General features: G+C 41.7%; 1 protein-coding gene across 1 annotated transcript in view; it reads left to right on the top strand.

Annotated features, from left to right (window-relative positions):
- trip4 (thyroid hormone receptor interactor 4) overlaps nucleotides 1-21,825 on the top strand; it is a 75,457-nt gene extending 53,632 nt beyond the window's left edge. The window contains exon 13 of the mRNA XM_031848226.1: nucleotides 15,880-21,825. Coding sequence (XP_031704086.1) covers nucleotides 15,880-15,944 — 65 coding nt within the window. The 3' untranslated portion in view covers nucleotides 15,945-21,825. The remainder of the gene's footprint in view (nucleotides 1-15,879) is intronic.
- Nucleotides 21,826-23,172: the final 1,347 nt, after the last annotated feature.

Genomic DNA, 23,172 nt, shown 5'->3' with positions numbered 1-23,172 from the left:
TGTGTGTGTGTGTGTGTGTGTGTGTGTGTGTGTGTGTGTGTGTGTGTCTGTGTCTGCTTGTGTTGTGTGAGTGAGATTCTGTGAGTGCGTTCCTTCCACCGTGTAAGGGTGTATGCGAGGAGAGAGTGCCTGCAGGGGTGTCAGCGGAGGTTTAAGATATTCAGCTTGCTGTCAGCACCGACGCATTTCTCCCTCTGCACCGCTGCACAGATATGCAAATCCGGCTTCCTCAGAATGCAGAGCACCAGATCAGCTTCAATTTATTCCATTCTGCTCTCTCCCTCCTTCTGCACTCACCCTCCCTCTCTGTTCTTCTCTGTTTCTCTCCCCCTCTCCTTCCGTCTCCGCTGTCTCCATTCTGTCTTTGGTTTTTCTGTTTGGTCTTAGCTGCTCTGTTCATGGCATATGCCCCCAGTGAGGAATTGTGTGGAGGTGAGAGGATTTCTACTGAGTCTAGGCTTAGTGCAAAGAAGCGATTCATTCTCTCAATCTAGTACAAGAGGTGCAAGATTGCCTGAGTGTGTGTGTGTTTTATTCTTGGCGTTGTCGAGGATTGTTTGTATTGTGCACACGCAACAATGTACCTCTCCCTTCCCTCTTGTTAATTACCAGCGATAGAACAGCGACGGCCTACATTGCTAGTGGTGAAACACAATTAGTCAGTTGCCAAGCTGCTCTCAAAAAGGCTATCTCACCAACACACAGTGTCATCAGTAATCTAGTCTCAGCATAATCTAAATGCCAATGTCTATCCTCTGTGATCCATCCCCAGCCCACACTACATTTACATTCTAATTAGATGTGGCCACGGCCGCTTTATAAGGACCCTTTTTAATAACCCGGCTGTGCTCACCTTTTCAGAGTCCCATTGCGGCTGTAAAAAAAAAAAAAAAAAGAAGGGCTGCACTTTATATTTTGTCCCTTTGACATTGTGGCTACTGAGGATTTAAGTAGCTTTCTAAAGCCCTCGGCTCCCGAGTGTGTGTAGCCTGACAAGAGGTTTTCTTGTCTCTCGAGGATGAATTGCAAATGGAATTGAAAGAAATGGAGATGTGGTGTCAAAAGCAGGGATAAAACACCAACGGTATACACATCACACCCAACGTCACCATACTTCAGCATAAAGGATGTGTAATTGTAGTCCTCGTGGGATTGCTTTTAACGTTTGTTGAATAAATACTATAACTTAAAAAATTAATAAATTAGATTAATCTTCAATTATTCAACTAATGGTTTCCGCTTCATTTGTAATTCACTTTTTATGAAAAGAGAAATCTACATATCAAAAAATAATTTCAGGAAATCCAGTCCGTCCTGGTTTTCACTCTGTTGGATTAACATTGTTATCTGGGTGTAATTAACAGTCTCTTTTATAATTCTGTCAGCGTCCTTCTCTAATTTGCTGAGATCTGACAGTTGTTGAAACAACATGCAGTCACCAGGCTTTCACGGTGTTTGGAGAAGCTGGGACAACACGTTGTTTCAACAAGAAGATATTATCGAAGCTGATGTGAAAGCAATAAAACATCTTCTGGATGACTGCCCTCGTTTTTCACTCTTGTGAGTGTTTTTTCGAGGCTGCTGAGGAGTCTGATACTAGATATTCTCATGAATGAAGCATTAAGCCGTTTAATTTTAATTGTATAGCGGCTGGTTAGCTAGTTAGCTAGCTTCCAAGTTCTACTGTGCATTCATGCTACAGTTACAGAATATTAAAAAAACACAACATGCAAACAAAAGTACAAACAAAGTGCGTTACTTTAACATGTAGTCTGACTTTACTGTTTTTAAATTACAATTCATGATAGCCGTTATCCTTTCAATTAGCTTATGCTAATCGCTAGTGCTAATTCTAATAGCTAGCATGTTGACTATTGTTATAATTGTGGTTAGGTAAGAGTTCTGTAAAGGGACTGCTATGGTGACAAAATACAGTATTAACTCTTCTAAACATTTATGAATTTAAGTTAACATGCAAGGCTGGAATATGTGTATGCTAGCAATTAGCCCTATATATGTGTATGCTAGCGATTAGCATTAGCAATTCACAGACTAAGGCTACTCTTCCCTTCACTTTTCATATTGGTTTTATAGGAAGGGGGCATTTTGGCATTAGGCTCATTTTCTTTAGTATCTAATGAGTTACAGCTGAAATTATACAGTATTTACTGCCATTTCCAATCTCAGCATTCATAAGAAATTGAGAAGTGCAGTGTAATCTCAAATGTGAATTTGGCTTAGTTATTCAATCCTGAACACAGTGCTTTTATTTAAATATGAATTAAATGTTTTCATTGTATGTGCTAGTCTTTAATCCTTGTTTATTTTATCTATTTATTTTTCCTTACCTGCATTGGTTCTTTATTAGTTCTTTCTTACATTACAAAATGTGTAACTATCGTAATAAAGAAGTGTAGTGCTACGACCAAGTTAAGTTGATTTGATGATTGCAAAGTCGGAATTACAGAAATAAACATTCACACTCGCCCCTTAGCTTTGGAAGTGTGTGTGTGTGTGTCAGAGTGTCAGAGTCAGATTTCTTATTATGTTCAAGTTGGCGTTTTGAGAGTCTAATACGGCTTCTGAATTCTTCTGTGTGGTCTAATGAGCTTTGAGCCCTCATGGATAATACATGACGGAGGGTAGTGATATAGGCAGAATGGAAATTCAAAACAGAGTTATCTTCACTGAATCCATTTCTGGAGTTTATTATTGCACATGGCCACTTACAAAGATTACCTCTTTTTTAGTCAATGGTGCATTCTTGGTTAAACTTACTTCAACAACAGATATATGGAGAAATGTGCATTTAATACAAAAATATAGCTATTACGATACTTCAGAAATATTGCTTTCTGCAGTCTGTGCAATCAGAAGTGCCGTAAGCTTTGTCTGTATTACACTGACACTGTGAAGTACTCTAGTAGAGCGTAAAGCCAGAATAGTGGATTGTGAGAATAGGCTGTAGTCGGATCCAGTAAGTGAATTAGCAATTACGGTTTTTTTTAAGCAACATCCCAGAGTCTTCATATTCTCTGGGCTCTTAGTCAGGACAAAGGAAAACATTAATGCTCAGACACAGTTCTGTGGGGAAATGCTAAATAGATGCATAAAGCAGAGACAGTTCCTGCCCATGATCCGACAGTATATTCATAGGAGTGACACAGTGCCAATCAGTTTTGTCGATTTGCATCTGTAGCGCTCATGTTGTCTCCTCTGTTTTTCCTGTTTGGTTATGAATGAGAATCAGAACCCGGTGACCATGACAATACAGTGTACTTGAAAGGAACCAAAAATACAAACATGTTCTTTGTTTCACACCACATACAGCCTCGATGCAATTCACTCCAAAAGGCGACATGATGTGATGAAAAATCTGAATTAAATTGCCCTGAAATGTGTTGTCGTTAAATCTGGAGCTTCCTTTGCAAACTGCGTGTTGATGATTAGAAAAAAAGTGTTCCAATATGTGAAGTGTTTCCCATGATGCTTTATCAAGGCTGCTGAGCTCCAGCTCTCTCAATAGCGAACTGTTCTGCAGCACCAGCTTATTGTCGAGGAGACGTGATTGATAAGCTGTGAGGCTCTGCTCCTATTTTCTAGAATCACTCTCGGCTGCAGGAGAAGCCTGCGCTCTCTGTTCGGGATAATCAGCACAGGAAACTCCCAGTAACTGATGGACCGTCGTGCTCAGACAGTGCAGGTTTCCCAGTAATTGTGCTTGAAAATCCAGAGCCAGTGTTTCTTTTAAACCGGTGATTTTTAACTCACGGGCTTGAATAAAAATAAATAACATGATTTTCAATAATCAGCTGTAATAACGGATGCAAGATTCCCTTGCAGTCACTTGTTACCATTTTCTGCCAGAAAATGAAGGAAAGCGACGCGCTCACTAGACCATGAAGCCGGACTCAGCTTTAACTTCAGTTTATTTATAATGCAACACCACCCAAAGGAGCGTCTGTAGACTTTGCAGGTTAGAAAGTAAACACACAATTATGTAACCTTCGACTTTGTAGCTTTTGATGAGCAACCTACATGACGACAGTCATTACAGAGTGTGGTACTGACGGAATAAGTGCTTTAAATTTAGTCCTAAAACGGTGTAACAAGAGCTTAAAGTGAGCAAACCGACAGCGATATCTCAAAGTTAGTCAACCAACAATAGCCTCCCAAAGCGACATCTGTAAGCCCAGAGTGAGCCGGATTGAACAAGGATGCATTGTATTGCTTGCGAGTTCAAGTTTTCATTTGCATACAATAAAATAGAGTAAAAGGGACATTTCGTCTTTCATGAAATATATCGTCTTGCCAACAACCCACATTCAGTTTGTGAGCAACTTTCTATTAGAATTGTCTTCATTTTGTCTTCAATGTTCTTCATTGTGCACAGAGCTTTAAACATGTGGATACTGTATATTTACAGCTTTAGCTTCGAGTTTCGGGCCAGAAACGGCAGTGAAATCTTCTTAAGAGCCCTTGAACGTAAAAACAAAAACTATGTCGGCTCCAAGCTGTTTTTCAAACATTTATTCTTTGTCTCCAGAGGACTGAATAGATGCAACAAACCTTCAGTTTGCACTTGCCATGATACCTGATTGGCTGTTGACAGTCAATCAGTCCAATGTTCTTTGGCTGACAGACTTTAAACTGTTCACACATCAGCTGAGCTTCTCTTGTTGTTCAGCTGTACAGGAAATTAGGCCGCTATTGAGAAGTTGTTTATCGTGTGTGTGTCTTTGCAGTGTGAATGTCGGATAAGAGGGGAAGGAAAGACAATTGATGGAGCCAAGTGACTCCAGATGGGAGCCACGACGTCAGGGTTGAGGGGAGACTTATTACATTCAGTTTGTGTTGTGGCCTGTTAATATACCTTGTGCTATAAAATTATAGCAATGTCAACAGAAAGCTGTGGATCATCAACCAAGTCCTCAAACATTTCAGAACCACAGATTTTAGAACCACAGACCTGTTTAGTTCAGACTGATGTATTTATTTCACACCCAAAAAAGCCTCCAGCGTCGAGCTGTCGGCTCAAGCTCACACATCTGGATTGATGACCGCCAACAAGCTTCTTTCCAACTAAATAATCACCATCTATTGTTTTGCTCTGCAGTGTAGGAACTCATCTATTGTACAAAACATTTACACACTAAACATTTAGCTTCTGCCTCAGTTTTTACCTTTTAGTTTGGTTCGTATCATACGTGTTAGGGTGTTTGAACCGCTAACGCTCTAAATATGAGCTTGACTTTATAACCTGTGAGGCCAATGTATACATACAGCTGGAGGTGGTCTTCATCACTCAGTTTGGCAACTTTCTGAAACTGACAATCTGACAGTCATGCTCGCGTTCTGCAGCAGCAAGCCAAGCATGTTGGAAAAAGGAAAACGGGCAGAGCTCCAAGCACTTCTCTCTTTTTTTCTTCTCCACATTCCTCACATTGCTTCTAGTGCCTCAGTGCTGGTATGGTGATCGAGTCATTGTGCTTTCAGGAGAAGTGAGACTGAAATTAGAATCATATTCCGAAAAAAGACACGCAGCGGTAACTGAACCCTTCACCTCCGCCCCTACGCTTTTGAATAACAATTGCACAGCTGGAGCTAAACACACACGAGGGAATACAGCGACCTTTGTGCTACCTGTACGTGCAAAGGCGGTGTGTTTTCAGGGTTCTGCTTGTCGAAGTCTTGTACCAGCAATCCCTCTTACGACGACGGCCAGCTTCTCATCCCACCTACGAATTTAGCAGCTCTAAAAAATAATGTACAATCTCAGCCACCTGATATGAGGGAAGTCCCAACCGTGTTCTGATTGACTGTGCAGTATATACAGCTTGAGGCTGCTGCCACCACGCTTCAATGGCCATTTGTTTTGCCATAGCAAAGTCCTAATAATACCGTTTGACTCTAGAGGACCAAGATTAAAGGCACAAGCAATAATCTGGTAACACTTTAAGTCCCCTCATCTAGCATTTGAAAGCAATTCACACATTAATAAACGGTTTATAACACTGTAATGTAGTTGTAAGTGCATTTATGACATGTTAGGTATTTGTCCACATTCATAACTTCTCCTATGAAGATATTTTTTGTATTTTTAGAACTGTATTTAACTATATGGGTGTGCACAGGAGGAGTTATAGTTGACACATGAATAAAGACGACATTATGTTTTTGTACTGCTTATGAATGCTTCTCTTTTTTAAGTGGAACAACATCTGTTGAATCAGTTAATCCTTATTTGGAGGTGTTGGCAGATTATGATGCAGAACGTACATCATTGTAAATGACGAAGTACATTTCACAGATTGAAAGAGATTTTGTTATTGCTGATAATTATCAAAAAATGTATTAATTCAAGACCACACACTTATTCAAAGTGTGTATACTTATTCTTAAACCATATTGTACTAAACCAAGCCTAACAATCCACAAAATGCATTCCAGGAAAGACAAAGTAACTGAAAGCAGGTGCGATCTATGCTCTAGTTGGCAGGGCAGCACTTTGGGAGCACTGATATAAACCAGCCATCACCACGTCCTCACTGCTCCACATCCACCCGCCAACCGGCACCACCTTCGCTGTCCCCGACTTGTCAGACACCGGTTCTCTAGCGAGTTGTGACGAACTGTCATGTGCGTGACTAAACCGGCTCAACACCGCGCTGTTGGTTGGAGAAATCACTCAGCCATTACAGCCCCTCAGTGTCTGTGAAAACAGCTTCAGTCAGGGAGGTTTGGACCAAGACACGGAGAGAGACTGTTTTCTCTGCAGCGGGAAGCACGGTTCATGCTTCTCCCTAACCCCTTTGCAAACAGCATGCCAACGCCAGTCTCAAACAGCACCTTCTCTATCCACTTGTAAATTCACCAGCTCGGCAGTACAGGAAGGGAATGTAAATTAGGTGTGACTAACGGCAAGATAGGAATCCATGCCGTTCTCCCCCTCCTCTCTCGCTGTTCTCCCCATGGCTACCGAGGGTTTTGTACACATTCGCTTTCCTGCGGTGCTCAAGGCTGTCGGCTTGGTTTCTCGTACAGAATGACTTCAGCTGGAGGTATACTAAGCTGAGGCCAGATAAGGAGAAGATGGAAGCGTAGTGTTGCTGAGCTCAAGTCAGAATGAAGCCTTTTTTTAACTAAACCTATTAGGTTTTTCATGAACCAGGAGCCCTTTCGCCAGTCATGCTTGCCGAAATATGGGAAGTACAACTGCCACATGGGATTTCTCAGAAGCATTTTGAGCTGTATTGACTGCTGCAAGCTTTGTAAACATACGTACACTGAATTATTTTTACCTGTTGGAGGATAAGTTTGATGATATATTTGTCATTGCAAACAAATACCATGAAAAGACCGAAACGAACAATAACAGAGTACAGCGAGTACAGCCAAAGCCTGTGCCATAAAGCTCCATGTCCAAACACATCAATGAGCCACACATTGTGTGCATTACTGTGAAAAAGTGTTTGCCCCCTTCCTGATTTCTTATTTTTTTGCATGTTTGTCACACTTAAATGTTTCAGATCATCAAACTAATTTAAATATTAGACAAAGATAACACAAGTAAACACAAAATGCAGTTTTTAAATGAAGGTTTTTATTATTAAGGGGGGGGGGGGAAATCCAAACCTACATGGCCCTGTGTGAAAAAGTGATTGCCCCCTAAACCTAATAACTGGTTGGGCCACCCTTAGCAGCAACAACTGCAATCAAGCGTTTGCGATAACTGGCAATGAGTCTTTTACAGCACTGTAGAGGAATTTTGGCCCACTCATCTTTGCAGAATTGTTGTAATTCAGCCACATTGGAGGGTTTTCGAGCATGAACCGCCTTTTTAAGGTCATGCCACAGCATCTCAATCGGATTCAGGTCGGGACTTTGGCTAGGCCACTCCCAAGTCTTCATTTTGTTTTTCTTAAGCCATTCAGAGGTGGACTTGCTGGTGTGTTTTGGATCATTGTCCTGCTGCAGAACCCAAGTGCGTTTCAGCTTGAGGTCACGAACAGATGGCCGGACATTCTCCTTCAGGATTTGTTGGTAGACAGCAGAATTCATGGTTCCATTTACCACAGCAAGTCTTCCAGGTCCTGAAGCAGCAAAACAGCCCCAGGCCATCACACTACCACCACCATATTTTACTGTTGGTATGATGTTCCTTTTCTGAAATGCCGTGTTACTTTTACGCCAGATGTAATGGGACATACGCCTTCCAAAAAGTTCAACTTTTGTCTCGTCAGTCCACAGAGTATTTTCCCAAAAGTCTTGGGGATCATCAAGATGTTTTCTGGCAAAACTGAGACGAGCCTTTATGTTCTTTTTGCTCAGCAGTGGTTTTCGTCTTGGAACTCTGCCATGCAGGCCATTTTTGCCCAGTCTCTTTCTTATGGTGGAGTCATGAACACTGACCTTAATTGAGGCAAGTGAGGCCTGCAGTTCTTTGGATGTTGTTCTGGGGTCTTTTGTGACCTCTTGGATGAGTCGTCGCTGCGCTCTTGGGGTAATTTTGGTCGGCCGGCCGCTCCTGGGAAGGTTCACCACTGTTCCATGTTTTCGCCATTTGTGGATAATGGCTCTCACTGTGGTTCGCTAGAGTCCCAAAGCTTTAGAAATGGCTTTGTAACCTTTTCCAGACTGATAGATCTCAATTACTTTGTTTCTCATTTGTTCCTGAATTTCTTTGGATCGCAGCATGATGTCTAGCTTTTGAGGATCTTTTGGTCTACCTCACTTTGTCAGGCAGGTCCTATTTAAGTGATTTCTTGATTGAGAACAGGTGTGGCAGTAATCAGGCCTGGGTGTGGCTAGAGAAATTGAACTCAGCTTTCCAAAGATGTGATAAACCACAGTTAATTTATGTTTTAACAGGGGCGGGCAATCACTTTTTCACACAGGGCCATGTAGGTTTGGATTTTTTTTCACCCTTAATAATAAAAACCTTCATTTAAAAACTGCATTTTGTGTTTACTTGTTATCTTTGTCTAATATTTAAATTTGTTTGATGATCTGAAACATTTAAGTGTGACAAACATGCAAAAAAATAAGAAATCAGGAAGGGGGCGAACACTCTTTCACACAACTGTAGGTTACTTTTAGTCCCACGTACGGTGCACCCAATGTATATAAATCCAAATAATCCCTAAAAAATGCACTATTTCTTATGAGCAACTGTGCAAACAACTACAGAATGAAATATCCATAAAACTATTGGTTAGATTTCCGTTAAATTTTGTGCAGATGTTCATATTTCCCAGAGGATGAATCGTAAAGACTTTGGTGATCACCTGACTTCATCCAGCGCCTGCAAAACTCATGACGTTCCCATCAGCTTTCGGCTGTACTTTGTGTTTGCTGCTATTTAGCGATTGTTATCATACTTGATGATAAAAATCAGCATGTTAGCTTTTGTTATTGGCCTTGTTTAAAAGTGAAACTTTACAGTTGTGACCCGTTTTTAAAGATGTCTTTGTTCTGAATGAACAGACTTGGGGCCGAGTGTCATGGACATTGTAGGGAAGTCAGAGAGTGTGAAGAAAGGGGAAACGCATCGTTGGGTTTGGTTAGTTTGTGGGATTTGTTGACAGAAATTAGAGCAGCATCATCTACCAGACCCCCCAAAAATAAGTGTGTGAACTGAAGCTTCATCAGTTCACATGAGCCTTTCTATGAACTTCAGATGTGAAAAGTGCTCCGGTGGAATATATGCCTTCCCATATGTTCCTTGACACCGTGTTTGAATTCAAGCCATTAAATCCTGCCATTTAGTTTCTTTTGCACTCTAGACTTCTTTTTCTACTCTGCAGGCAGTATACTTGTGATAGACGCTGGTTACTGTGGGAGCCCAGGGGGAATCCATGTAACAGATACTGTTGAAGGTGTTACGTTCAGTCACAGAGCTGGTGGTGCTCCACTTTTAAACTTCCCCTCTTTCTGTGTCATCATTTGAAGGCATGAAGTAATTACCCCGTGTCAGCGTGCGTCACCGGAGAGCGTATCAACATGTGGATAAAGTGTATATGCAGAGCTGTGCTTGGTTTATTATCCAGGTGCATTGGGACCGCTGTGTAATAAAAGGATAGAATACAAAATTCAGCTTTCTATTCTTCTGCGCGTAGGCAGTTACTCTCACAGAAAGAGAAACAGCCAACCAGCCAATTATTCTTGTAATTATTACTGCAAGGAAGCTGATGGGCTCGTGTGTTATTGATGTCAGCGAGGATGTCAATGGACCTCTATTTCAGTCCAATAAATACTGCTTGCACTACTGCCCCTGGCTTTTCAAGGGATTATGCGAGTACGCTTTCCATCAGCGATTGGGCTGTGTTCTCCCACTATGTGTAATGGGAATAATATGCACGCAGTCACATGAATATGTAAGCGGAGTATCCGAGTGGAGTGTGTGTGTGTGTGTGTGTATATGAGCGTCTGTGTGGCTGAGTGTGTGTTTTTTACGGCCCTGATGATGGAGCGCCAGCCCTCTGCAGACAACCTGTGCTTATTTTATGGCCTCCTCCCCAGCTGCAGCATGTGGGCAATAAACCTTTCTCCAGCAATCTCCAAACAGTGCAGCAATCAATGGGAAATTATCTCAGCCAATCGATGGGCCGGCCTTTCTGTTTCTCCCTCTCGCTCTCTCTCTCTCTCTCTCTCTACCTACCTCTCCAATCTGTATCCCTTTCTCCCACCACCCCTCCCTCTCCCTCTTCTCATCCCTTCTGTCTCATTTCTGCTGTCTCCCTGTTTTTTTCCGCCCACTCCTTCACTCCCCTCCCCCACTTTTACTTGCGTTCCCTCCAGCTCTCTCTCTCGGCTCCGCAGCACCTACTCTGAAATGCGACAGCTCAGCAGCTCCGGAGCCATTTACAAAAGTCGCCTTCACCCGAGGAATATGGTACATTGCTGGATTGACTTTCCAGGGCGAATATAATGAGTCTGACTTGTTCATACAACCTCTGACGGACGTGACAACGGGGGCCACTTTACTGCACTCTGTTGTTGCTGTTGTCCCCCCCCTCGTTTGTGGCCAGTTGTACAAAACCTCGTTATTCGTCCAAGTTTCACTCACGGATGTATTTTAATAAGTTCAGGAAATTGCCTGAGGGACATTTCTCAAACTGTTTCCCTGCATTAGAAGAAAACACACAAAGTGGATCATTCAGTTGAAGCAGCGTTCATACTCTGAAGTTGCTATGGTGACAGAACTGACAATTAACTCTTACTTTGGCTTCACTCAGAAGCACCAAGGAAGTAGACTGACTCCAGTGATGAACCCTTTTAAAGAGATATCAGAATTAGGAAAGCAACAATACTGATACGAATATCAGAAATCAGATTTAGCTGTAAACACATACAGGGAATTTGTCTTTTTTGTTGTATAGACATACGAGCTAAGAACAATGACAACAAAGCTGAATAAAGGTAAAACGTAATCATTTAACTACTGTTAAAAAAAAACATGGAAAATTTGAGAAAAAGTCCTGGAAAATCTTCTGTTGTCCTGGAAAATGATTTCAACATTCCCCTTTTCTTCTTTTAGCCGTGAACGAACAACTAGCCTACGAGCTCCCCAAAATGGATAGCATTGCTATCTGAAGGGCTAAGTTATGTTCATAAATCATATTAACATTCAAATGGTAGATTATGAATGAGAAAAGGGGCTGATCTCAGTTATGAAACGCTGGGAAACATGGCAGCACATGACGGGACAAACCGTTCACGGGGTTAGATTGGTTAGCATGTTTGGTTCAGTTGCTAAAATTGAAACGCTTGCTAGCTTGTCTTGCCTACACCTTCAGGTGTGTTTGCATTATTCTATCATCAATTTGTTGCACTTTCTAGGCATATCGAGATGATTTTAATGATAAGTAACAGCCATAGACTGCACGTCTGCCACAGAGAGGAACATATTAGTGTATGATCCCTGTCTGTCATACCAGCTAGATAATCATTGCTGGAACAGTTCTGGACAATGAGAGTGGAACCACTGAAAAAACAATGACGGGATGCAATTTTAAAAATATTGTCCCCTTCAGCTCTATGGAGCTTTATAATGTTTTTCAGCATGTTTTTTTTTTTTTTTTTTTTTTTTTTTTTTTTGACCCCAACTGTTTTGGTTCTCTCTTCCCGCACTCAGCGCAGTTTCAGTAAAAAGGCTCTAAAAGCCCAACTGTAAGCCACCTGCCCGGCACTTAATAGCAAACAGACACATTTAGCAACTAGCCGGTGAACATAGTGGAGCATTTAGCAGCTGAAGAGCCAAATATTTCCCTCAGGAGTTGTAGACACAAACACAGTGAATATTGAACTTCCATCTGCCAGGTGGCGCTGAGTTTGAATAATGTTGCTGCTTCTCCACTGGAGGTGTAAAATAGGCAACTGTTTGTAAGGTGATAATATGTCAGTGTTTGCAGCTCGTAGCGTTGCTCCCAGGTGGCACAGAAATGAATAAATGGATCCTTTCGTGGTAAATAAATGTATCAATGCCTATTTCAGATTTTTTATACATCGTGGTGTGACTTACTTATTGCTACTGATATCACTGCGACTCTTCCAGCCAGCCGGTGGCTTGAATAAAATCACCAAATCAAGCATTGCATCAAGCATTGCAAAGATTTCATCTTCTGTTTAGTTTAGTTGTTTATTTAGTTGTGTGGCTCAGAATGTCTTTGCTCGTCTTCATTTTAGTTTAGCCCCAGCTGGCCTGGAGATCGGACTTGTATATAATGTCAAGAAATCTATGACATTAATATACTTCACCCGGCAAAATGTATTCCTCGAAAAAAAAATGACTTTGTGCACAGTGCGTTCTCTCTTCAGCATCCTTCGGTGTCCTTGGAGGTTGACGCATTTTTCATTATGCTTGGATGCACATCGGGCTAACTGTGCTGACATCGGCCAAATGAGTAACTAACGCAGTGCAGCTGCTAAATGCTCATTCTGAGTGCTCGTTTTAACTCGTATAATCAGTTTGTTTTCATATATATATATATATATATATATATATATATATATATATATACACACTCGTACATTTCACAGAGACGTCATGATGGGGGAAACTGCCGAGGCAATCCACAATATTGACTCAAGCTCTCACTGGAACAACACCCAAAAAGAATCGAGAATTAGGCTCTTCTGTTATGGTGGATTTATCGTTCGAGCAATCGCGGATAACCGCTTGGTAGCATTCACCCCCAAAAGATTCCAGAGGTGTTTCCACGACCTAAGCAGCTCCTGGCAGAACAGACAGACACTGACAGCCATTCAGACAGACTTGGAAATGGTGAGCAAACGGCACTTCTCCTAAACACCTTGTTTATGCCGCTGCTACCCACAGAGTTCAGCCATAACGTGACAACATTTAAAAGAAAGCACAAGTGACAACCTCCACCCCTGCCTGTCACACTTGTATCAGTTCCCCTCCCCCGTCTCAGCCACGGGGAACACAGCCAGCTAATGCTGTGGTTTGACAAGCAGGAGGCTTGTGTTAGTCGGAGAGGCTCAGGCTTATTATCGGCCCTGCAGTTATGGACGGGGTCAACACGAGTTATCAAAGCTCAGCTGAGGTGGTCCGGCAGAGAAAAAGGACAAAGCAGCAGATCACAGTTTGTGAGTATGAGCTCTAAAGGAAGAATTTGATATTTTGAATGATACTGTGAGGGCTGTTTGAAAGGAAAGGTGTCGGTTACAGTGTGTTAGGAGGTCGACTCCTGTCGGTGGCTGAAGGGGTTTTGTTTACACAACAACGCTACACCATAGCTACAAGCATTTATATAAATAGCAACTTGATCAAATCCCTCTTTGAGTTCTCAGCTGTTTTTCATCTTCGCAAACATTCTCATCTGAGCCTCACATGAATCCGTGAGCAATAAATTATAACCATGGAGATTGTCACAACAATGCCGGCTACTGTTTTACGGCTTGGAAATGGTGCTCTGCTAATCAGCAAGTCTGTGCAGGACAGGTGCTGTTAACCGACTCGGCTACCAAATCAAAACAAAAGAGATTGAGGGAAAGAATCCTTGACTGTTACATTCTTGGCAAATTAAGAAACGTGCACAGACATTAAAATTCTTTGGATGCATCAATTGAGTACACAGAAAGACGATTGTGTGTAATGTTTATTAGTTTCCATTGATAGCCCTTCCTCCTTTGGTTTGGATTCTGTTTACATCTGGTACGAATCATGTATTTCTGCTGGAGTTCATGCTGCTGTTGCAGATGGCTTCAAATCAAGTTGTGATAAAGGTGTCCCACAAGGGTCAATATTCGGCCCCCTACTATTTATTGTACACGTAAATGATATAAATTTTCCAAGCGCACACTGCAATATACATTTTTATGCTGACAATACCATATTTTATGTCATCGGCTCTGACTCAAATCAGGCCTCCAGACCTCTTTTATGTTTAAGACCTGCGTTAATCCTTCTATTTACAAGGGCTATCATGGTGGATTCGCTCATCATGTGCCTGCATCTTCACTTCCTTTTAAAAACGAGCCAAATCTTCAGTAAGACGTGAATCTCTTCAGGAATTTCAGGCATCTTTATTATGAAGTCTTCAAATGCTGTTGTGACAGGCTCTGATTGACATTCTGCCAGTGTAATGTCATTTTGTGTTTCAACATTTTACCTGTTCTTGCATTGCTGTGTGTGCTTATTTCCTTCCGAGTGTGTTGAGTCGCTCTTCGACTAAGCCGTTTCTGGCCCGAGGGCGTATTTCGCCATGGTTTGAAAAGCATAGCATGAATCACCAGCACACACCCATCTTGGGTTGTTATGTTTTTGCCTGTGCCTGGCATTGTAATTCGCCGTTGATGCATGTTCCAGACTCCAGAAAGACAAAACGTATGCGCTTCACAAGATCTCAGGGCTTTGATGTTCCTACTGCAATCCATTCTCCCACTACAAATATAATAGCTACAGTACCGCATTAGAAGACTTTGTTTGGATTGCAGAGTGTCCCACAAAATTCTTTAAATTCAAACTGAACTTTTATACCGATACTAAAGCTGTTGTTTCCTTTCAAAACAAAATATCCACTCAATCCACTGTACTATTAAGAGATGCCATTTACCACAGTGATAGTCAATCCTGTACTCAACACAGCTGTCACACTCAACACTGTGACTGATATGAGAGAAGTTTAATGGTCATCACTGACATCCAGAAGGCGTCAGCATACCTGTGTTTTCATTTATACGGCCTTGCTATCAGCTGTAAATTGCTGGTGATACTTAACATCCTTAGTTGAGTTCAAAGTGAACAACCATGACACCAGATCCCAGAATTCGTCGGCTTTAAAAAAAAGCTCCTTATGCCACCTCTGAACCGGGGAAGACGTTTCACTGGCTGGAGGCATTATGATATCGGGTTGTCAGTACGAACGTATTATGTATGTTTGTATGCGTGTATGAATATGAGAAGCATATCTCAGGAGCACTTTGAGCCAATTTCACCAAATTTGGCACAAATGTCCACTTGGACTCATGGATGAACTGATTAGAATTTGGCTTTCCAAGATCGCTGTGACCTTACAAAATATGTTTTTGGCCGCAACTCAAGAATTCATCAGTTATTTATGACCATTTTCCACAAACGTCTAATATGATAAAAATGAAGTGATGAAGTCGAGACACTCTTATCACTCTTTGCTATGGAACACAAGGTCTGATTGGCCTTTTACCTCATCTCTCTCTCTCTCTCTCTCTCTCTCTCTCTCTCTCTCTCTCTCTCTCCACTGTCTATCCGCGGCCGCCTCTAATCAGCTGGCCTTGAGCTCTCAGAGAGGTCACTGTCCCTTTGATGGTGTTTTGATTCATCCCTTCCTCTTTTCTCCCCTCCCCCCCTTTCCTTTCACCCCCTTTCTCTCACAGGGAAGCTGGAAAGTCACTACCACCAGGGTGCCAAGAAGGGGCTGGTCCCATCCGCTGCAGAGTGACGTCAGGAGGAGGAAAAACGGGAACATGGCAAACTATATTTTCAAACACATAGCTTCACTCTCCACTGGGTTCTCCTGACATTTTACCAGGAGTTATCAACGCTGACATATTATCAATATCAGCTTTCATTTGCATTTAGTATAAGGAATATTGCCTAAATGTCTGCAGTACAGAGGCATATAATCATTTTGACAACCTTCTACATTCTGCTTTGTCTCGATTTGTTTGTTTGCATAAATAACAAAAGATCCTTATGTTTAATTTTGTGCTTCTCTTATTCCAATTAAAATTTGATTTGTCAAAATAAGAAAAGCTTGTGTGTTGTTCTATGCCGATGGCATTTTTTAGAAAATGTTCTGCCATCATCTACTGGTTTCTGAAAGCACAAGATATAAACTAGAAATTGCTCAATTTAGTTTAATTTCGCTCATCAGTGTTTATGAGACAAAAACATTTCAGCTTTGTTATTAGTCAAGAACCTAAAAAACCACGAGAGAAACGCTGTTCCTCTCTCCTCCTCGTCAGAGGCCGGCCTGTCGTTACTCTTCTCACACCGAAGACCATTTATAACCAACAATAGCGCTGCTTTATACAACACAGCCATCTCATTCATCTCAATGAGACCATTTCATTGGCACAGCCGGGGGGGGGATGACACGACACGACACACAGGACTCCGGCAAAAACAATGCAAGGCCGTCAAGTAAAGATGTTGATCCTGGCTCATCGGCGTAATCCAACGTCACCCAGCAACACACTGTTTAGACTAATCAAATACAGTACATGCATGTGGGCATTCCTTATAGCATTGTAGCGTGTAAAGTTAAGCATTGTAGTAATCATGTTGTTTACCTCGCAAGCATTGAGCGGCTCATGGACTAATTATTGGACCTGGACTTCTTGGATGGCGTTTTATCTACCCTCCTGGACCTGAAGGCATCACGGACACGCTGAGGGAAAAAAACACTTGGATCTCTTTGGACGCAAAGATATTTACAGTCTCTTTTTCTTTGAATCTCTTGTACACGCTATTTGAAATGGAATGGCAGACCCCGCCACTGATGATACAAACTTTATAGGGAGGTACTTAATGAGTATAAATACATTTAATGGCTGTAGCAGAGAAGATGCCAACCATAAATTCAGTTTAATATGGTAAAAATCTTAAAAGATTATAACTTTAAGTGGAATTGGATGTTTTAGACTCACTTGTTGCCATGTTGTGGGCAATGCAAAGTCTTCAATTTTCCATCAGTATTATTAGTGGCACAGAGTTGATCCCACTCCATCACAAAGAGGCTTCAACATGATCGCACGTCACAAGTGTTAACTTGAAGGTATTAACTTAATTTACAATGTTAAAATAAGAAATCCTTCAGGATTACTCCAGATTTTTCGCACAGTTGAATCCTCTGTATAAAAGCATTCCAGCCTTCACTTTTAGTGCCGTTGAAACCAAAACAAACAGAACTGCACCCCACGTCTTGAATGAACTATTTACTTGCGAATAATAGTTTGGTTTCACTCATAAGACCTGCGTTAATCCTTCTATTTACAAGGGCTATCATGGTGGATTCGCTCATGTGCCTGCATCTTCACTTCCTTTTAAAAACGAGCCAAATCTTCAGTAAGACGTGAATCTCTTCAGGAATTTCAGGCATCTTTATTATGAAGTCTTCAAATGCTGTTGTGACAGGCTCTGATTGACATTCTGCCAGTGTAATGTCATTTTGTGTTTCAACATTTTACCTGTTCTTGCATTGCTGTGTGTGCTTATTTCCTTCTGAGTGTGTTGAGTCGCTCTTCGACTAAGCCGTTTCTGGCCCGAGGGCGTATTTCGCCATGGTTTGAAAAGCATAGCATGAATCACCAGCACACACCCATCTTGGGTTGTTATGTTTTTCCTGTGCCTGGCATTGTAATTTGCCGTTGATTAGCTTAGATGTACTCTTGTTTGAGTTGCAGATTAGCTACAACTCTCTGCTCCACTCAATTCAGCATGAGAACGCACAATTGCACCAGCCCTCCCAGTAATCTCCCACCCAGAGAATGTAAGAGGTCTCTTTTGTGAAGTTTCTCCATAGTAGGTGGGTTCTCTTTAGAGCGGCTGCTTAAGAATTTACTAAATTCAGCCCCCAGTGAATCAACGATGACAGCTACTTGCCCTGTGGGTGGCCTCTTCTTCTGTCTTCCAGATCAGGGGCATTTCTCCGGATGAGAACAGACATCCCAAGTTCACATAAACAAGGGCTCTGTGCCATCATGCTGAACAATTAGGCACATGCAGTTTTTTTTACTAAGCCTCTTTAGATAAACCATGAGATCATGTGTTGTTGGTTTTTCCACGCACAAAAGATGTGATGTACTTGTATGGAAGAAATGCTGTAGGTGACCCATTTAAATATGAAAACAGCCATGTTGTCTGAGCTACAGTGAGCTGCAGCAGTTATCTGCAAATCATTGATGAATACGCTTATTTGATTCCTGGCAGAGAGTAAGTTAGTTATACCACTGTCTGTTAAGTATGTTGCTATAGCCAGGAGCCAGTTAGCTTAGCGTAGCATAAAAACTGGGAACTGGGAAACGGTTAGCCTGTTTTTAAAAAAATACACCCAACAGCACCTCTAATGCTCACTCATAAGTCTCTGCTCAAGATAAAAAATAAAATAAAAATAGTGCGACACATAACACCCTGTAAAACCACAAATGTTGCTTTTGCACTTGAATTTTTATTAAGCATTAAACGGACAAGCAGTAACGTGTTAATCGAAGAGCTTTAGAGGTGCTGGTTGGTGGATTTTGTTTCCTTTGGACTAGACCTATGGCTCTGGATCCACACACTACCAGTATTTCTTAAAAACAATCACGATCATCTTGGGCGGTGGATGCAGCGATGATGCCCTTGCGAAATAGATAAAATAGGCAGCCAGGCTATCCGATTCCCCCTGATTCCAGTCTTTGTGCTAAGCTAACAGGCTGCTGACTGTATGCGAGTGGTATCAAAATTCTTATCTAATTTTCCACCACAAAGCAAATAAGCGTATTTCACGAAATATAAAACCTTTTCTTTAAATAACAGCTATCAGTGGTGTTTTCTATGTTCTATCGTTGTGCCTGAGGCTTCTTCTGCTCCATCACAAACAATCCACTCTGCTGTTAATGACGCTAGTGGAGAGAAGAAGGCAGACGAATCAGAGTGGATGAAGGAATGTTACACGCAGGGCGACATCTAATTTTGAGCACCAATAAGAACGGCATTTAAAATCCATCTGACTTTCATCCGGCTAGCCAAGGTTTTAAATTAAATTAGACATAAAATGGTAATGTGTTTATTAATCATTTGGGCTGAAAAAGATGCCCAGCTGAATCTCCTGATTGAAATTAAATGCAATTGACTCCAGTCCAGCAGTGTGCCTTCCTCACCACCAAGCCAAGTTTCCTGTTGTAGAAGCAGCAGGACCTTTGTGTGCTTGCTGAGAGACTGATTGGACTGAGGGCGCAGGGTCCCATCCCCCATCCCCACAGGCCTGGAAGAGGAATTAGGCTTTGGAGCACTTTAGAAGAGGTGGCGGCAGGCTGGGGAACAATACAACCTGAGAACAGCTTGTGGCTCATCCATCTCGTGATGCGTCTCAGAGCGCTTGCCTGTCGAGCCAGGGTGGCTGTACAAAGGAAATATTTCGAAAAAGGATATTGTCAGTATGTGGCTCATTGAAGGCGATTTGACAGCAGAATCTGATGCATTGATATCATCACCATGGTCACTCATCACCCTCAACAGCTCAACATCTCGGCACTTCACACATACAGCACCTCAGCGTTTACACACCAACAGGAAGTGATCTCAGCACTATGGGGAACTGAAGATAAGTGAAAGGAATAGTTTCGGGAAAAACTGCAGAGAGATGGATAAGAAGATTGACACCGCTCTCATGTTGGTAGGATAATTATGTAGCTGGAGCCAGTTAGCTTAGCTTAGCACAAATACTGGAAACGGGACAGCACCAGGCCAGCTGTTTCTGTTCACGGTCCTGTGTGAATCCTATCTACAATGACCTGATAGGATACCTTCCTGTAGGAACTAGTCTTCATGGAGTAGCTAAATAGAGCAGAATGCCTTTGTACGGTCTCCAGAGTGTCATGGCTCGTCGACTTTGGTTAGTCCACAGGTACATGGTGGGCCCCGTCTGAGGAGGGGAAGCACATGAACCTTTGAAAGCTTCCACCCTTCAAGGCAAGTGAGCGAAATGCGGAGAGCGAGATCTAAGATGTGAATGTCTGTTTGTGTTCTCTCTTCACGAGGAGCTAAGACCTGTTTGCCCTTGAGGGGTGGGCAATGTCAATGTCTGTTCCATAAATTACCTTCGTTCCCACAAATGACCGATCAAAGGAGATCTTCGTTGTGCAAATATTCGTAAAGGCTGCACACGGACGGAGAGCCAAACGACTTTACAAAAAGGCTTCTGGCTTGACAAGAAAAATGATTGTGAGTCCTCAAAGGGAGAGCAGATGCATAAATTCAATTAAAAATGGATTTCCCATCACAAATGGCTTTCACTTGCTGCCATTTCTAGAGATCCACTGATAAGTGATCAATTCAGTCCAGGACCTTGTGACCTTGCTGAATGAGTCAGTACCTGTAACAACACACATTTTGCAGGGTATATTTACAATTATGGCCACATTGATTTTCCAAGGAGAGTACTACAGAAACATCCAGTGAAATAATAGAAACTCCTAACTAAAGAGACTCCTGTGTGTTCGCATTAATGCCTGTCGCCCCACCAGAACATCTTCATAGCTTCTCTGAGCTTTTTAACACACATGACGCCACACAGAAGACAGTTCAGATGATAGTCTGTCTTCAATGCCTCTCCTGTCACGAGGGCTAAATCTCTGAACATAGTGATTTGTCAAGCTTTAGTCTCTTGAATATGTAAAATAGTCCCTTCCAGTGCTCTGTTTTCTTCTGAGCAGGCACTGTAACAGATACATAACATGATTACTCTGGATTATCTATTAGCATATTGCTATATGATCGACAATAAATTCAAACCCGGTTTTGCCGCAGGCTTACACAACGCGTTCTTATTCTCGTGACTGTTCAAATGTAATGATATGACAGATATAGGTTTATGACAAAATAACAATTTGGAGAGACAAGAAAAGAAAATGTTCAGAAAGAAATACCATATACTCACGATACTAACAATAAATATTTCCTTCTAGATGCGTTACATGCAGAGATGCAATGCTTCATGACTGTGGTACGATTTCTGTTTAACTAATTGGGTCAAATCCTCAATTTGTCCCAAATAAGATGGAGTAAAAAAAATGGCATTCATTTCATACTTGATCCAAGACGGACACATAACATTAAAAAGACAAATTTATATGTTTTTAATAATCTGTGAATCCTCATTTTTTCTGCGATATTCAAGTCACATATTTGTCCCAAGAGTTGTCTAGAAACCACATCTGTCTTACGACTTGGCTTTAAAATAATCTCCTCAGCTAAATGTATCCATTATTACTTTATTGACATTACTGTTCATTGTTGATTAATTCTCTCCCCTTGGTCGATCTCATGTTCACGAAGAATTATTCCTGCTAAGCGTAATGCGTGTGGTTGTCTGCATGACTCCCATCCATTAAGCACTAATGGTAGAAGACCTTCGCTGCTGTTTGCATGGCTGTAACCATACAATAAAAACCCCACAGGGGAGAGAAACAAACATACGACTCCTCTCCCTCTCCATCTGAATATCCTGTAACGAGACTGTGGCTGTCGCTCACTCGTTCACTTATTCTCTTCCAATATAAAAGACACTCGTGGATTACTTTTTTCTTGCAATGGTGAAATTTAAATACGGACACTCAAATAAAATGTTGGAGGATCCCTGAAGGGACAATGTTTACCATGTTTACCATCTTCAGTTAGCACTTTAGCATGCTAACATTTGCTAATTAGCAGTAAACACAAAGTACAGCTGAAGCCGATGGGAAAGGTATTTGTTTTGCAGGTATTTTATCATAAATCTAAGTATTGAACAAATAAAGAAAATGGACCTGATGGTGACGCTAGATGTAAAGATAAGTTAATACGATTTACTCTGAGGAGGGCATGAATGTTTGCACACAAATTTCATGGCCATCCATCCAATAGTTGTTGATATATTTCACAAAAAATAAATAAAAATGAAACAAACAAGTCAACATAGTGGTGGTGCAGAGGAAAGGTCTGGGGATCACCAAAGTAATTGAGGTTCATCCACTGGGGATAATGAATGGCTGCACCAAATGTCATGGTTAACAATGTAATAATTGTTGAGATGATTCACTCAAAATCAAAAATGTGAACCTTGGTGCTAGAGGGCAAGTCAGTGGATCAGGAATTATCCTCTGGGGACCATGCACGTCTGTACACAATAATGGGACATTTCAGTCTGGACCAAAGTGGTGGACCGATCGACCGTCTCATCATCGGACTGATGGACGGCCGTCCCTAAAGACATGCCTCCAGAAAACACAAGCAGATGTAATGCAGAAGAAAAATCGAATGCTCTGTGCCATATCAGTCTGGAGAATGGAAATGTATTGGGTCATGGTAAAAACATTTTTGTTTGAATCTGTGAAATCTATTAATACTGCTTCAGTACTACATCATATTCTATGATTTGTCCTCGAATTAGTTTATTTGATATAGTATCACTTTATTCTACTGTATATGTTACTGGTGTTCATGAATGTGACACAGATCTTTAATCCAAACATGTGCCAAAGAGCAAGTCTCTCTCACATGGGTTTCAGGGCTTTACAGCTTCTTTTATAGAGTAATGGAAAGATGATCACACGAATCAAGCCAGCCCCTCTGTGATTCCACATGGCTGGCTGATTAGCCCCTTTTTTTTCCACTGATGGAAAACACATGGCGTCCACACAGCTTGTACATTTCAGCTTGTACATTTCTTTTTTTTTTTTAAGTTGGTACGACGCTCAGCAACGAGAGCACTTGGGTTTTTGGAGCCTCGGCATTGAAGGGCAGTCATCATCAGAAATCTGTCCCCCCTCCAGTCCCCCACTTGCCTCTGACTGTTATTTAGCTCTCCAATGGAGGCCGGCTGTTCCCTGGGGGAAGGCATGAGTGTGCCTGCCAGCAGGAATGCATTGGAGGCAATAGAGGAAGATGGAGGATGGTGAGTAACTGCTGCTGCTGCTTTTCCCCCT

Source organism: Anarrhichthys ocellatus, unplaced genomic scaffold (assembly GCF_004355925.1).
Source record: "Anarrhichthys ocellatus isolate YVR2014 unplaced genomic scaffold, GSC_Weel_1.0 scaffold8, whole genome shotgun sequence".
In the NCBI taxonomy this organism is placed as follows: domain Eukaryota; kingdom Metazoa; phylum Chordata; class Actinopteri; order Perciformes; family Anarhichadidae; genus Anarrhichthys; species Anarrhichthys ocellatus.
Note: the sequence above shows the minus strand (reverse complement) of the source record. Positions and strands in the feature narration are given on the sequence as shown.